Source organism: Anabrus simplex, chromosome 3 (assembly GCF_040414725.1).
Source record: "Anabrus simplex isolate iqAnaSimp1 chromosome 3, ASM4041472v1, whole genome shotgun sequence".
In the NCBI taxonomy this organism is placed as follows: domain Eukaryota; kingdom Metazoa; phylum Arthropoda; class Insecta; order Orthoptera; family Tettigoniidae; genus Anabrus; species Anabrus simplex.
This window is the reverse complement of record NC_090267.1, coordinates 243,454,886-243,470,394: the sequence shown is the minus strand read 5'-3', so window position 1 is coordinate 243,470,394 and position 15,509 is coordinate 243,454,886. Positions and strand designations below refer to the sequence as shown.

The 15,509-nt window shown below is 39.7% G+C and overlaps 1 protein-coding gene across 2 annotated transcripts in view; it reads right to left on the bottom strand.

The window, feature by feature from the left end:
• The window catches only part of LOC136867192 (serine protease 42), a 155,313-nt gene that overhangs the window by 95,298 nt on the left and 44,506 nt on the right, over positions 1-15,509 (bottom strand). For both annotated transcript variants that reach the window (XM_067144312.2, XM_068227047.1), the window contains 2 exons: positions 9,878-9,957; positions 2,506-2,612 (listed from right to left, as the gene is read on the bottom strand). In XM_067144312.2, coding sequence (XP_067000413.2) covers positions 2,506-2,612; positions 9,878-9,957 — 187 coding nt within the window. The remainder of the gene's footprint in view (positions 1-2,505; positions 2,613-9,877; positions 9,958-15,509) is intronic.

Below are 15,509 nucleotides of genomic sequence, written 5' to 3'. Positions count from 1 at the left end.
GGGATCTCCCCCGCGCCGCGTCTCTCCTGGGAACTTATAAAAAGAATATGATCCTTGAGACGTCATCGCTGTTTAACTCTGAACGTGTTGCTGTGCTTAATGATTTCTCTACGGGCTCTTCCCCTATACTGTCTTTGTTCAGATGCTAGGTTCTGACGCTACGCACAGCAACACGTTCAGAGTTAAACAGCGATGCCGTCTCAAGGATCATATTCTTTTTTATAAGTTCCCAGGAGAGACGCGGCGCGAGGGAGATCCCCAACAAACATTGCCTTCTCCTTTGTATCAAGCAAGTTTCAGTTCCCACGCTCCTTAAAAATATGAATATTAATTAGAGCACCAATACGAGATGTTTTCAACTAAGGACACTTGGAAAATTGCATAACAACTCTTCTCTGTTTTGCATTCACACCCAATAGCTGACTGGCGTAATTTGCAAATCCAAACAGTCATAAGATCTCCCGCTCTTCTATTCGCGGGATTTCTTCTTCTTCTTAATCTATTTATCGTCCAGGGTTGGCTTTTCTCTCGGACTTAGCGAGAGATCCCACCTCTACCGCCTCAAGGGCAGTGTCCTGGAGCTTCAGACATCGGGTCGGGGGATACAGCTGGGGAGAATGACCAGTACCTCGCCCAGGCGGCCTCACCTACTATACTGAACAGGGGCCTTGGTGGGGCATGGGAAGATTGGAAGGGATAGACAAGGAAGAGGGAAGGAAGCGGCCGTGGCCTTAAGTTAGGTACCATCCCGGCATTTGCCTGGAGGAGAAGTGGGAAACCACGGAAAACCACTTCCAGGATGGCTGAGGTGGGAATCGAACCCACCTCTACTCAGTTGACCTCCCGAGGCTGAGTGGACCCCGTTCCAGCCCTCGTACCACTTTTCAAATTTCGTGGCAGAGCGGGGAATCGAACCCGGGCCTCCGGGGGTGGCAGCTAATCACGCTAACCACTACACCACAGAGGCGGACAATTCGCGGGATTTACTGTAGGTAATTCTCCTAACTTCTGTCTCTGCCACAAGCCTCGTTTCTCTCTCATACAAAAACAGTACCCGTGCGCGTAGTAGGTGGCCAACTATACTGCTAGCCTGTGCGTTCACCGGCTTTTAAGCTTTCATGCCTCGGTGTCAATAATATGAATTCAGAATTGGCCCGGTCACATAATACAATATGGTTCATCAGTAAGTTGGTGGACACTAAGGTAGATTATTCATTTGTTTATTTTTTAATTTAGTTAGGTAGGTAGGTAGGTAGGTACCCAGGTAGGTAGGCTAACTCAATCTCAAAGTCTCACCAGCCACTCGCCACTGATAAATAGCACGATAACCAATTAACGGATTTCCATTGTTGATGCTTTAAATGAAGACCTTGAATTGCATTATCAATTCAAGAACATTCTTTTCAAAAATACATATACTGAGCTAATTCTCCTTCTTCTTCTAATTTTCAACTCACCGGCTACGTGGAAAATTCGTGACCATCGAGACGGTTGGCAGGTTCGAATCAGCTAGGCAGTACTCCACTCAGTTCTTTTGGACTGTCAGCGCATTGAAAGGAAACTGGCTTACGTCTACAATCTGTGCAGAGTATCGTTACATGAGGAAGACTAGTAAAATGTGCACGTGTTTCTTGTAATGAATACGAGTAGAGAAATTAGTGCACATACATGCTGAAGGATATCCTAGACCAGAGACATGGATGTAGGAAGGGCGCAACTACCTAGGCTGCTTTGCTGACGTTTCTTAAGAACTTTTTTTTTGCTAGTTGCTTTACGTCGCACCGACACAGATAGGTCTTACGGCGACGATGGAACAGGAAAGGGCTAGGAGTGGGAAGGAAGCGGCCGTGGCCTTAATTAAGGTACAGCCCCAGCATTTGCCTGGTGTGAAAATAGGAAACCACGGAAAAACATTTTCAGGGCTGCCGACAGTGGGGTTCGAACCTACTATCTCCCGAATACTGGATACTGGCCGCACTTAAGCGACTGCAGCTATCGAGCTCGGTTTTCTTAAGAACAGCTTTAAATTAATTGATTTCTCACTGCTTTGAAATACGTTGCCCACCTGTTAGCTGGGTGGAGTCTCGTTTGTGGAGAAAATTTTCACTGGGAGATTGTTGACCGGCAGGGGGTGGTATACAGTTTCTAATGTTCGACTACCTGCTAAAGCCTGAGTTCAAATCTAAAACTCTCCGCTATGTTTATATATAGTGAGGGCATGATGCTATTGATGGTGATTCGTCCGTCGGATGAGGACTAAAACCTTCAACAGACACTTTGATGTTATTCGACAGGACTAGGCTATGTGCCGACACCTGGTTTCATACTCTCCCTATCTCATTACCATCGTCATTACCACAGAGCCAGACGCGTAGCTTGCCGTGGGTGTCAAACAGAAGGACGTGCACCAGGCCTCTCCAGAGGTCACATGTCATTACATTAAAATTCTCAATAAAGTGGGGCTGTTGCTTAAAAAACCACATAGATATTGTTCTAAATACTTACTCCATAAGACAGTGAGCTGCAGTGAGAGCCCATTGAGCGTTAAGGAGTGTAGCTCCACATAAGTATGTCAAAGATGACACGTTGTCCTTGCGTACCCAGAGTGACAACTGTAAAACAAGAGACAACCTTCAGTCTGATATAATAGTTCTCTTGAGAGTGAAGAATCCTACATGCTATATGTTGTGATTTTTGTTTCAAGAAGGTACACAGAATAATAAGCATTACCTCTTAAGGACACCTGGACTCAGAAATAATCAGACATTCATTTCTTTTCACGTCAGTGAGTAGGGTAAGCTTTCCTGAATACAAACATGTATAATGTGTATATGCGTGTTCCGGCAACAAAAGTTTATTTTAAATGGTTATTTTAATACTAGCTGTAGTACCTGGCGTTGCTCGGATATTTTTTTGAATGTTTACCTTAGATTTGTATTACCAATTAGTTATGTATGAAGTGAATTTTTATAGCATTCCTTTGAAATATTGATTGATATTTTAAAGGTATGGATTCGACACTATTTTCGAATATTTTATGTCACCCCTTCCCCCCTCACCTCCCCATGGGTACATGAGGTGTCTTACCAGACGCGGTTTGTCAAAAGAAATCTGGAGTGTCACTATTCATCTCAATGACCTCGAAAAGGATGGCTTCGATTATTTTGATATATCATTCCCCCCTCGCCGCCACCCCAAAGGGGATTGAACTTGAACTTTAAAAAATTCCGGAGTGTCACTATTCATCTCAGCGACCATAAAAAGTATGGATTCGACGCTAGAATATTTTATAATTCATCCCTTCGCCCCCCGCCCCTGTGGGTAGAGGGAGTGTCTTACCCCAACGCGGTTTGTCAAAATAAATCCGGAGTGTCACTATTCATCTCAGCGACCCCGAAAAGGATGGATTCGACACTATTTTCTAATATTATGCTATATCACTCTCACCTTGTCCCCCACCCAAGGGGGCTGAATTTGGACATTAGAAAATTCCTGAGTATCACTATTCATCTCAGCGAATCCGAAAAGTATGGATTCGACATTATTTTCTAATATTTTTATATGACACTCCCCTAGCCCGCCCCTAAGGGTACTTGGGGTGTCTTACTCCCACACGGTTTGTCTCCTGTACTAAGTCGTAAGTGTACCATTTTTTTTTTGCTAGGGGCTTTACATCGCACCGACACAGATAGGTCTTACGGCGACGATGGGATAGGAAAGGCCTAGGAGTTGGAAGGAAGCGGCCGTGGCCTTAATTGAGGTACAGACCCAGCATTTGCCTGGTGTGAAAACGGGAAACCACGGAAAACCATTTTCAGGGCTGCCGATAGTGGGATTCGAACCTACTATCTCCCGGATGCAAGCTCACAGTCGCACGCCTCTACGCGCACGGCCAACTCGCCCGATCGTAAGTGTACCAAGTTTGGTTGAAATCGCTGCAGTGGTTTAGGAGAAGATTGTAATAGAATACATACATACATACATACATACATACATACATACATACATACATACATACATACATACATACATACATACATACATACATGCATACATACATACATACATACATACAATAACATTTATATATAGAGAGATGGTAGCACCACTGTCACCCCATCTCAGCTGTCAGAACAAAGCAAGTGGCTGCGCTGTTTGGGTCACGTAACTATCACCTTACATTCGGGAGATAGTTGCTTCGAACCCCACTGTCGGCAACCCTGAATATTGTTTTCCGTTGTTTTAAATTTTCCCAGCAGACAAATGCTGAGGCTGAACCTTAGTAAAGGCCACTGAGTAGGTTTACATTATTTGATTCAGTGTTTGCGGTACTGCTGTACTTTCTTGCTGAAAGTGTTATCTTCCGTGAGCCATGTGCAGGTCTATGTTCCCGTGTGTTTATTTCCTTTCTACTTACATACGACGTATATCGTGTAAATATGTGTAACTGATGTTACTCAGTGAGTGCGTGTCATTTTTAAGACCGTAGTTTTATAATAATATGAATAATTTGAGCGACTGCACGTCTGTAAATAACGTGCTGGCTTAGTATTTCTTTCAAACCTAAGTTTATGTCTCAAAGCAAGCTGACTGGATTTTAAAATCCAAAGGGTTCAAATAACAATGGCAATGAAGAAACAGTTCGATGTAATATACAGTAACCTTGCACGAGCATAGGAGCAGAGGACGTAATTGTAAAAAGTACTGACCGTGAAAATAGGAATTCAGCTACCAATGATGACCGACAAGCTCTAATTACAACGCTTGACATCGTCATTTGTGAACCGGAAAATAACCGCGGAAGCACAAATCCAAGTATTAGAAAATTTTTGGGTCCCTCTAGGAAATTATGAATAAATTTAGAGACAGGAAACTCAGATTCCGAAAAGAATGGCTGGAAGAATTTGAATGGTTAGCATATTCCGAAGTTATTGCAAATTTTGCGTTGTTTTTATAAATTCTGGTGGAATAAAAAATCAGCCCATGGATCATTTAATAAAACTGACACTCGGAAGAAACCGCGAAAGAAGACTATCGACAACGTTCTGAAACAAAATATCAGCTTAGCATCTTCAGGTCATTTTCTCAAGGTGATGGAAAACGAGACATTAGATAAAGACAGGGGCAAAGAGAGTAGAAAGTAACAGAAAAAATAATGATGTTATTGTTTTTACGTCCCACTAACTATTTTCGAAGGTTCTCGGAAACGCTAAGGTGCCGGAAATTTGCCTCTTAGGTGTTCTTTCACGTGCCAGTAAATCTACCGACACAAGGCTGACGCATTTCAGCACCTTCAAATACCACCGGACTGAGTCAGGATCGAACCTGCCAAGTTGGGTACAGAAGACCAACGCCTCAACCCTCTGATAACAGAATAAAAACCTGGAACCTTTAGTTGAAGGTGTTATCACATGTGGTCCACAGCAAATCGCCCTCAGAGGTCCCCACGTTAGTGGCAGGATTCTTGTAGTCAAGTGATATCGGCTGTGCTTCAAACGAAGGGAATTTCCGTGCTATTTTTCGTTACAGGGCGTTAGGAGAAAATGAACTACGAGTACGTACTGTTTTCGAGCGATCAGGAGAAAGAAATATGTACAATAGCCATTGAATTCAAAATAAAATCGACTGCTGTGATAAAATACTTCTTAAGAATGTTGTTGCCAGGGTAAATAAAGCCAGATGGTTTTTCGTATTGGCAAACGAAAGAACGAACATATGCAATACGGAACTGGTAGCCGTTTGCGTGAGATATGTTGATAGTGATGGAAGGGTACAAGAAGATATTTTACTACGTTTTGAGGTCGAATCGTTGTTAGGGTATGATTTAGCCGCGACTATTCTGACAGGTCTAAAAAAAAGTACGGCGTAGACTGCAGTACCGTTTTGTTCAAGAGTTCGATGGTGCCGGAAATATGTCGGGTAATTCAATGATGTCCAAGCAGTAGCTAAGGTAACCTATCCAGCAGCATTGTACGTACACTTTGCAACACATTAATTAAATCTTGCAACTTTCAAAGCCAGCGGAATTTAGCCTTTCAGAAACTGTATGGGAATAGCAGAATACTTGTATGCATTTTTAACACTCCCAAACGGAAGACAACTTTACTAAGTGCAATTGAAAATGCACAAGGAGTACGCAGATGGCCAGAAGGAGGGCGTAACCCTTCAGGTAGCCCGCCCCACCCCTTCCGGGTGGGGAATGAAAACTTTTCGCACGCACACGAGTACGCAGCACTAAATCACTAAAGCGAGTGTGTACTCTGAGGTGGGTGGAAACTTATATGAAGCATTGGACGACTTTTTTATTTACTGGAATACGTTCGTGATGGTTTTGAAGAAATAATGACGAGGAGATGCCGCAGGAACAAATGCCAAATTATTGCTGAATGGCATGGATTTTGAAATCATTGCCACTTTGTTTACTGCAGAAAAAATTTTTAGTTACGGCTAGGCCCTTTCTAGGATCTTACAGAAAGTAAATATACTCGTAGATCTAATAGTATCAGTGTTTTTTTAAACTGAAGATACCATATTTGAGCTACAGTAATTAAGAAGGCGATCGGGTGTTAAATTTGAAATAATGCAGGCCAATAGAAATTCTAAAGTCATCGCCGAGACATTAGACACTGAGGTATCTATGAAGTGGATATCATAGATGCAGAAATACGGAACAAACATACCTACGGATTCTGTCGAAGAATTTTATAACACAGCATTTTCATTTCCTACATGGATTACGTTATCAACAAAGTAATGGAACGATTTCTAAGGCACAAAATACTGTTGCGTGTATTTTTGTGCCTACTTAGAACTGATACTGAAGATGACTGAGAAAACAGAAGCTTGCAGAGTTTTACTCACTCTCCCCCAGTGTCAGTAAACATTCACTTGCAGAGTTGTGTTCATAGAAATCTAGACTGACCAAGAATAAACTAGTTCCCAGAACTGCAATTGAGACCTTTCAGCACTGTAATCCTGAAATGTATCCCAACATTTCGAAACCACTGTAAATATTGTACATATTGCCAGTTTCAACATTTACAACAGAAAGACCCTTTTCTCTTTAAGAAGGATAAAGACCTATTTGCGAAATTCACCACCACAGACAAGATTAAATCGACTTGCCAAGGACGTTCCTCTGTCAGCTGCCGAAATGATAGATGAACATGCTCAGAAAAGAAGACGAATCGAGTTGATTTTGTTACTTCTTACACTTTGAAAGAAAGTGTTTTACTAACCCATGCTTAGTGATTGAATCTTAGGCTTTTCTTATTTATTATTGTAGTAAATGATAGAATTTTTCACTTGCGTTACGCTACATTGTTGTGGTTTGTGGCCTAATTCATTCGCTAATATAGATTTCTGGTAATAACTTTACTCAAACCGGGTGAGTTGGCCGTGCGGTTAAGGGTGCGCAGCTGTGAGCTTGCATCATTTAGTGCCCTCTCGAACTGGTGCCGTACTTGGAAACTTATCCCCAATCCACAAAAATGCAGCCACATGACCATAACACTACGTAAATCTCCTCTACCGACATCATATTACCTACTCGATGTGACCTAGGTGTAATATTCGATACAAAATTACAATTTAAGACCCACATAGAAACATATACAACCAAGGCTATGAAATTGCTAGGCATTCTCTATCGCTTCACAGAAATTTCTGACCCCATTGCTCTTCGCCACTTCTTCCTCACGATCATTTAACCTGTCTTAAACTACTGCTCTCCGATTTGGACAACAGCCTCCCCCTCCAATACTAAGCAGTTAGACAGAGCAGTGCCCTTCTTTGCTGCAATTGTAAGGAACAGAAACCTCGTGCTCAGAAATCTGTCTACGCAGCAGGTATTAATGGCAATTAATATGTCACCGCTGCACATCAGGCGACAGGTAGCTGACCTGAGTTTCCTCCACGGGATCTTAAATGGGCATTACCGCTTGGAACATCTTGTCTCACTCTTCTCTATCCGTGTTCCCTCCCGCTCCACCAGAACCAAAGACCTTCTCCATATTCCCCACACTCAGCAATCAGTACTTCAACGATCTTTCCTAATCCGCCTCCCAACACTCTTTAACAATATTAATAGGAGACAAGAGCTTGATATAGCATCAAATAAAAGCATATTCGAGAGGGGCGTAAATAGTCTCTTAAAGATAAGTTGATGTGAAGGGAGTATACCGTCATCTTGACCCACGACGACTTGGCTATGAACACGGATATTCTCATGGTTTTCGATTTGGACAGTTATTATTAGTAGGCTGTGTACCTGATCTTGTTATATTTTGTTATGTTTGTTATATTTTATTATGAAAGTGTGTATTTTGTTACTATTATTATTACTCATATCGCCCCCAAAGAAAAGTTGTATCTAGGCCATTACACACACCAACACCCACAAATTCGTTATGCTTCCCTGTTGAATCTTCTGTGAACTATAATACAGTAATAATAATAATAATAATAATAATAATAATAATAATAATAATAATAATAATAATAATAATAATAATAATAATAAACGAATGCATGGTGCTACAGCACTGATGGGCCTTGGTCTATCAAGTGATTGCTGCTCAGCCCGAAGTCCTGCAGATTATGAGGTGATGCATGGTCAGCGTAAGGAATCCTGTCGGCCTTTATTCTCGACTTTCTAGACCGGTGCCGCTATCACACCGTCAAATCGCTCCTCAATGTTCTCACGTAGGCTGAGCGGAAATCGAATCAGCCATCAGATCCAGATGAAAATCTCTAGTGTAGCCGGGAATTAAGCCCGGATATCCAGGTCAGAGGTATGCACGCTACACCGAGCCCATGGGACGGCAATAATAATAATAATAATAATAATAATAATAATAATAATAATAATAATAATAGTTTGGGTCACGTAGCTGCCAGCTTAAATTCGGGAGATAGTGTGTTCGATCTCCACAGGCGACAGCTCTGAAGATAGTTTTCAGTGGTTTCCCATTTTCAAACCCGCAAATGCTGGCTGGAGATGTACCTCAATTTAGACCATGGTCAGTTCCTTCCCAGTTTCAGCCCTTTCCTATCCCATCGTCGCCATAAGGCCTGTCTGTGTCAGCGTGACGTAAAACAAGTAATAATAATAATAATAATAATAATAATAATAATGGAATGGAATGGAATGGAATGGAATGGAATGGAATGGAATGGAATGGAATGGTAATAAGCAGTGTCATATGTTTACGAATTAAGACAGGTATTTGAAGAGCTTAAAAACACATTTATTTTCCATAGTTGTTCATATTCTCAGGAATAGCACATATTTTTACATAATTGAGGTAAACTCACGTATATTTAGATTATTTAACCTGTTATTTTAAACATGCTCCATATTGTATGGTTTCTAATTATTCGTGTAAGAAAATCATGGTCCAAACTACTTCGAGTGGAATTTCAGTGAGTACAAAACAATATTAAGATATAATAGTCTCGGTTTCACATTGAGCATTTGTAACTCACTGCTTCTCAAATGGGCAATTGCCAAATAAAGATTAATCAGTATGTAGTTTTATTTTAATATTCTATGAAAAATGTGAAACTCTGTTTTATAGGCAGTACATATTTAACTTTACTCTCTTTAAAAATATGTACATTTGATACAATACTGATATTCTTTACATTATTTCGCACCATTTAAAAATGTAGTTCATAAGTTACTCCATATTTTGAAAATGTTTAACCAATACGTATGTACATAATTATAAATGTTAACCCTGATTATGACTATTAAGTTTAGAGCAAAGAGTACTGGTCCAGCTACAGTTAGAAATATAATTAATATCCAATACTTAGAATGACTAGCCATTCTACTACTAAACAATGCACATGTGAAGCATTGTTTTCATCTTACCATGCTAGGAAATTCTTTGAGTGAAGCTTTTCTACCACCAAGTATACGTTGTATCGGTACTGGACTTTTGGTTCCTTTGGCTAGAAAATGTATGAGAAATATTTGCATTAGTGTTATTCATTTTCAGGACTCATAATCACATTGAAAATAAGCACTCACACGTGTTAGAAAAAGGACCACTAGTTGTATTAACAATAGGAAACAACATCAATTAAGGCGTGAATAAGATACAGAATTAAGAATAGAATTATATTTCTGTATCGGTCGTGTCCACAGTAACAAGGAAATGCACTTTTAAATTTTTTCTTCTTGTCTGTCTGTAGGCCCATATATTTATGTATGCACGCGCATTACGAGGAAATGGCTGAACAGAATTCAATGAAAATCGGTATGTACGGTCAGAGTAATAAAGTGCTACACATTAGGCTATAAACAATTTTATTCCGGCTGAGTGAAAGATAGTTTAGGGGAAGGCCTAAAATGTAATTCTTAAATATCTATGTTATTACTGGTCCTATCGATAATAATAAATATGTAACAAATGTAATATAAAATACAATTTCCGATCATATAGGTCTTATACACTGTTACCGTACAGGCTATGATAATAGAATTCATGAACTTAGACTGTTGTTGCTTAGTCCATCCATATCGCTAACATGGAAATATTGTCCAATCGTATTAACTGGCGATGGTGGTGGTGTGTGTTTTTTTTTTTTTTTTTTTTTTTTTTTTTGTCGTCGAGATTGTCTTAAGTTGTAAAATCGCGTAGTCGTCACCCATATCGACAAGGAAAATTGTGAAACCGAAACCGAAACCCCATGGCGCTACAGTCCTTGAAGGGCCTAAGCCTACAAAGCGACCGCTGCTCAGTCCTAAGGCCTACAGATTACGAGGTGTCGTGTGGTCATCACGACGAATACTCTCAGCCATTATTCTTGGCTTTCTAGACCGGGGCCGCTAACTCACCGTCAGATAGCTCTTCAATTCTAATCACGTAGGCTGAGTAGACCTCGAACCAGCCCTCAGGTCCAGGTAAAAACCCCTGACCTGGCCAGGAATCGAACCCGGGGCCTCGAGGTAAGAGGCAGGCATGCTACCCCTACACCACAGCGCCGGCTTTCGTCAATATAGGCCCTGTTAAATACTCCTACTCCTCCTCCTCATCCTACTACTATTACTACTACTAATATTATTAATAATAATAATAATAATAATAATAATAATAATAATAATAATAATAATAATAATTTTCCTCGAGAAACAAAGTAAAAATAACCTTGCATTAAATAATTATGATTATTAGGGACGCAAGAACGTTTGGAAAACCGTTCCTATGAAGTTATTGTCAGCGCTGATCAAACAATTAAATGCCATACATTGGGGTGGGATTACATTGTGCACACTTCTTCGCAATTAAATTACAGTTAATTAATTGTTTTCCTTGATTAGGAAAAGCTAGTATAGCCAGAATTTTTAACCATAGAAACATCTTAATCAGTCCCCCCACCACCACCACCACCCCCCAAAAATAATGAATTGGGAGTGGCCTCTGAGTGGGCAGCGTCGCAAGCCACGCCACCTGGAAGACAAACACATGTGACGCTGTCTCGGTTAATTCTCCTTCATCCTCAGGGTTGGCCAGAATCTTCGCCCAAACGTTACCTGTTTCCTTCCACCCGGAATTCTTGTGATCGCGATTATACATGTGCAGAATGAATACAGACTCCAAAATAACATCTTACAACTATTAAACAAATAAATAAGAATAATAAATAAATAAATAAATGATGATCATGATAATGATGATGATGATGATGATGATGATGATGATGATGATGACAATTACAACATGATTATAGTATTCACAAAATTAGATAATTTTGATTATCCATAATAATAACAGTTCGTTTATATGCATCATATAGTTTTGAAAAGGGCTAATCTACATTATTGAGAACAACAATCCAGGACTTAATCTATTACCTGGTAGATATTCGTGACAACGTTTCCTGAATCTAGCAGGTGAGGCCACTCTGAAAGATACAGGTAGTGTATTCTACTGTCGTGCTGAATAAATAACAAATGCGTTTATGTATTTTGTGGTGCGATGAGGTTGTATCGATAAGACTATCAGTTTTTGACCGTGTTCCGAAATTGTGTTTGGATGAGAGGTGCTTAAATTGACAGTACAAACAGGGAGGTGATCATGGTGTGAATATTCTATTAAGAAGGCACAAAATGTAAATATTCGGCGCTTTTTGAGTTTTAGCCAACCGAGTTCATCGTACGCAGGTCACATTAACATAGGTCACATAATAGTGAACACATGCGTTCTGCAGGTGTTATAGTTTTTAATTAAGTGTAGCAGTCAAGTCGTCATACACAGAGTCATAGTAGTCGAAATGTTGTAATACCAGACTGCAAATGGGGTGTTCCTTGGTACTCGAGATTCGTCCAAGTGAGTTAAGTGTTGCAAATACTTTTCTGGTTATAGGATGAGTTTTTGACTACTTTTTCTGAATCAATAAATTCTGGTAGATTGTTTCAATGTACTGACATAATAAACACACATAGAAGCTGGGCAATCTTAACCTGATCTGTTAAGTCCTTCAAGTTATAATCATTTTCAAAACACTCAAAGTAATGGATCATCATCATTTCCTAAAGGCTACCCCTTGTCTCTGCAACCGCCGATCTTTTATCTCTGCAATTCGTTTCATATGTGCGTAACCGTGACAGGTCATGATCTCTACTAACTCTTCTATGATTTTCTTGCATTCTTTTTATTTGCCCTTCTTACCCAATACTTTTCCTGCAATATATTCTGCAGGAAATTGTTGTGCCGAAGATGATCAAATACCGATGTTTCCCTCTTCTTTACTGATTACCAGAAGACGCCTCGGAGTGTTCATTTAGTTGATTTTCCTATCAGTCCAGCTGGTTACCATCAATCCTCCTCCACAGTCAAATTTCCGCCGCCTATTGCCGTTTCTCACCCTCCTTCAAGAAAGTGTAACTTTCACAGCCGTGGAATAGCACACTCCTAATGAATGTCTGATTGATATTTTTATTTTGTTCAGTGCTCAATGAATTATTCTCTAAGCACGTTTCTTGTCTTGAAAGGCCCTTTTACACAATGCTGATCTTTTTTATTTGTGCAGTACGTCTGTTGTTATCCATTTTTCCAATTTGAGATGCGTTGTCTTGATTTGCTTACTACCAAAAGTTTTTTCAGAATAATCAGTTTAAATTTTTAAGCTGGGTTTTAGTCTTTCTGTTTCTTTTGCTATTTTTTTACGGAGTGGGAAGGAAGCGGCCGTGGCCTTAATTAAGGTACAGCCCCAGCATTTGCCTGGTGTGAACATGGGAAAGCACGGAAAACCATCTTCAGGGCTGCCGACAGTGGGGTTCGAACCCACTCTCTACCGGATGCAAGCTCACAGCTGAGAGACCCTAACCGCACGGCCAACTCGCCCGGTGGGTTTTAGTTTATTCAGCATAATCTGCATATTCATTTGGCTCTCAAGCAAAAGTACAATATCATCATCAAATCTAATACAATGTATAGTTTCTCCATTTAGTTATATTCTAGGGAATTTGTGACTTCTGTTCATTGAGCTGTCATTAAAATCTTTAACAGAAATTGTGTTAAGGAATATCCCTGCCGCATTCCTTCCCTGATTTTTACCTTGCAAATTTCTTAAGTAATCACGAAGCTTTTCTTGTCGTAATTAAATATATAAAAAACTGGCTGTTGATGGGACAGCTACATATAATGTGCAAAGTTATCTAACTCCCCAGCCACTTTCCGCCAATATTAAGGCAGGCTGTTTTACTCGGGACGCAGCAGTAGTCCCATCTATTGGCAGAAGAGAAAAATCAACAATGATGGATGTAATGTTATTGCTGATCAGTTTCATGTGATTTAGATATGGTAGGCCTTCACATTTAGTTTTATTCCGACTCTGTGATAAAAAATGAAATGGCGTGCCGGGAGTGTCTGAGGATAAGTTCGGCTCGCCAGATGCAAGTCTTTTGATTTGACTCCCGTAGGCGACCTGCGCGTTGTGATGAGGATGAAATGATGATGAATACGACACATACACCCAGCCCTCGTGCCAGCGAAATTAACCAGTTATGGTTAAAATTTCCGACTCTGCCGGGAACCGGACCCGAGACCCCTGTGACCAAAGGACAGCATGCTAAAGCCATAGAGCCGGACACTTTGTGATATAAGGGCATCTAATGTGAAGGGATTCCTTCCTTATTTCATGTCTCCCTCATGTCTCATTTTTCAAGCAGTTGTTCCCTTACAATTTTTTCTCATTTGTTTAATCATATTCACATTTTTCCTTCTCTGTATGGACCGATGACCACGCGGTTTTACACATTAAGACAATCACGACAAAAATCACCGCAAGTCAACAATATTAAACACTGTTTCCATATTAGTTCTGCTCGGCCTCGATATGGAATTAACAAAACAAGTCTAAATTCATGAATTATATTATCATAGTCGGTATGGTAAAACTGTATAAAACATAAATGAACGAAAATTTTATTCTCTATAACTTTTGTTATGTAATGCTTTTCGATAGGACCAATAAGATTGGTATTTTCTTTAAAATACACTTTGGGCACCTTTCCCTACACTAGCAATTTCCTCTAGCGCGAATACAATTATTTATAGCTTAGACTGTAGTACCTTATTCCCAGACTTTACGTACTGATTTTCATTAAATTTTGTTCATCCATTTTCTCGTGGTTCGGTGTTGATATGGACTTGGCAACAAAAAATTCGAAATTCACGAATATCTCTGTTATCATAGCCGGTACAGTAAAATGTATAAGATATAAATGGTCGGAAATTGAATTATATACAACTTAAGTTATGTAGTATTTATTGATAGGATCACTAATAACATAAGTATTTTTGAATTCAATTGTAGGCCTTCACCTCAACTACCATTTCACTCAGCGTGAATACAATCATCTATAGTCTAGACTGTACTGCCTCAATTCCCGACGTTACATACCGATTTGCATTAAATTCTCTTCAGACATTTTCTCGCGATGCGCGTACATATATACATACATGCATACAGACGAACAGACAGACAGACAGATATACAGAGAGACAGACAGACATGACGGAAAATTAAAAAAGGCATTTCCTTCTTGTTGTGGACACGACCGATACAGAAATACCATTTTTTTAAATTCTGAGCAATATACAGACAAAACTCTTATTTTATTTCTGTAGATGCGATAAAAAGAACGTTGTAAACTTAAGAGTGTTAAGCAATTAAGCAATACTACATGGCTGATAATGGGCATATGAGGGCGTTTTAAAAAGTAATGATGATCGGTGGTAAATAGTGAGTAATGTTTTTAAACCTATAGAATAGGTTCAAAGTATGTGTTGGTAAGTGTGAAAACAGGCGGGCCTGTGTAATATGGTAGAGACTCACTAAAAATAAAAAGATTAAAAAGGAGACACAAGTAAGAAAGAAATAGTCTTGGAAGTAAAGAGAGTTTGGATTGAAGGAATTAATTAGAAAATTGAATTTAGCTAACAAGTCAGTTAAGAATAACATGATGGCAACCATTATCGGCAGTAATGTGAATT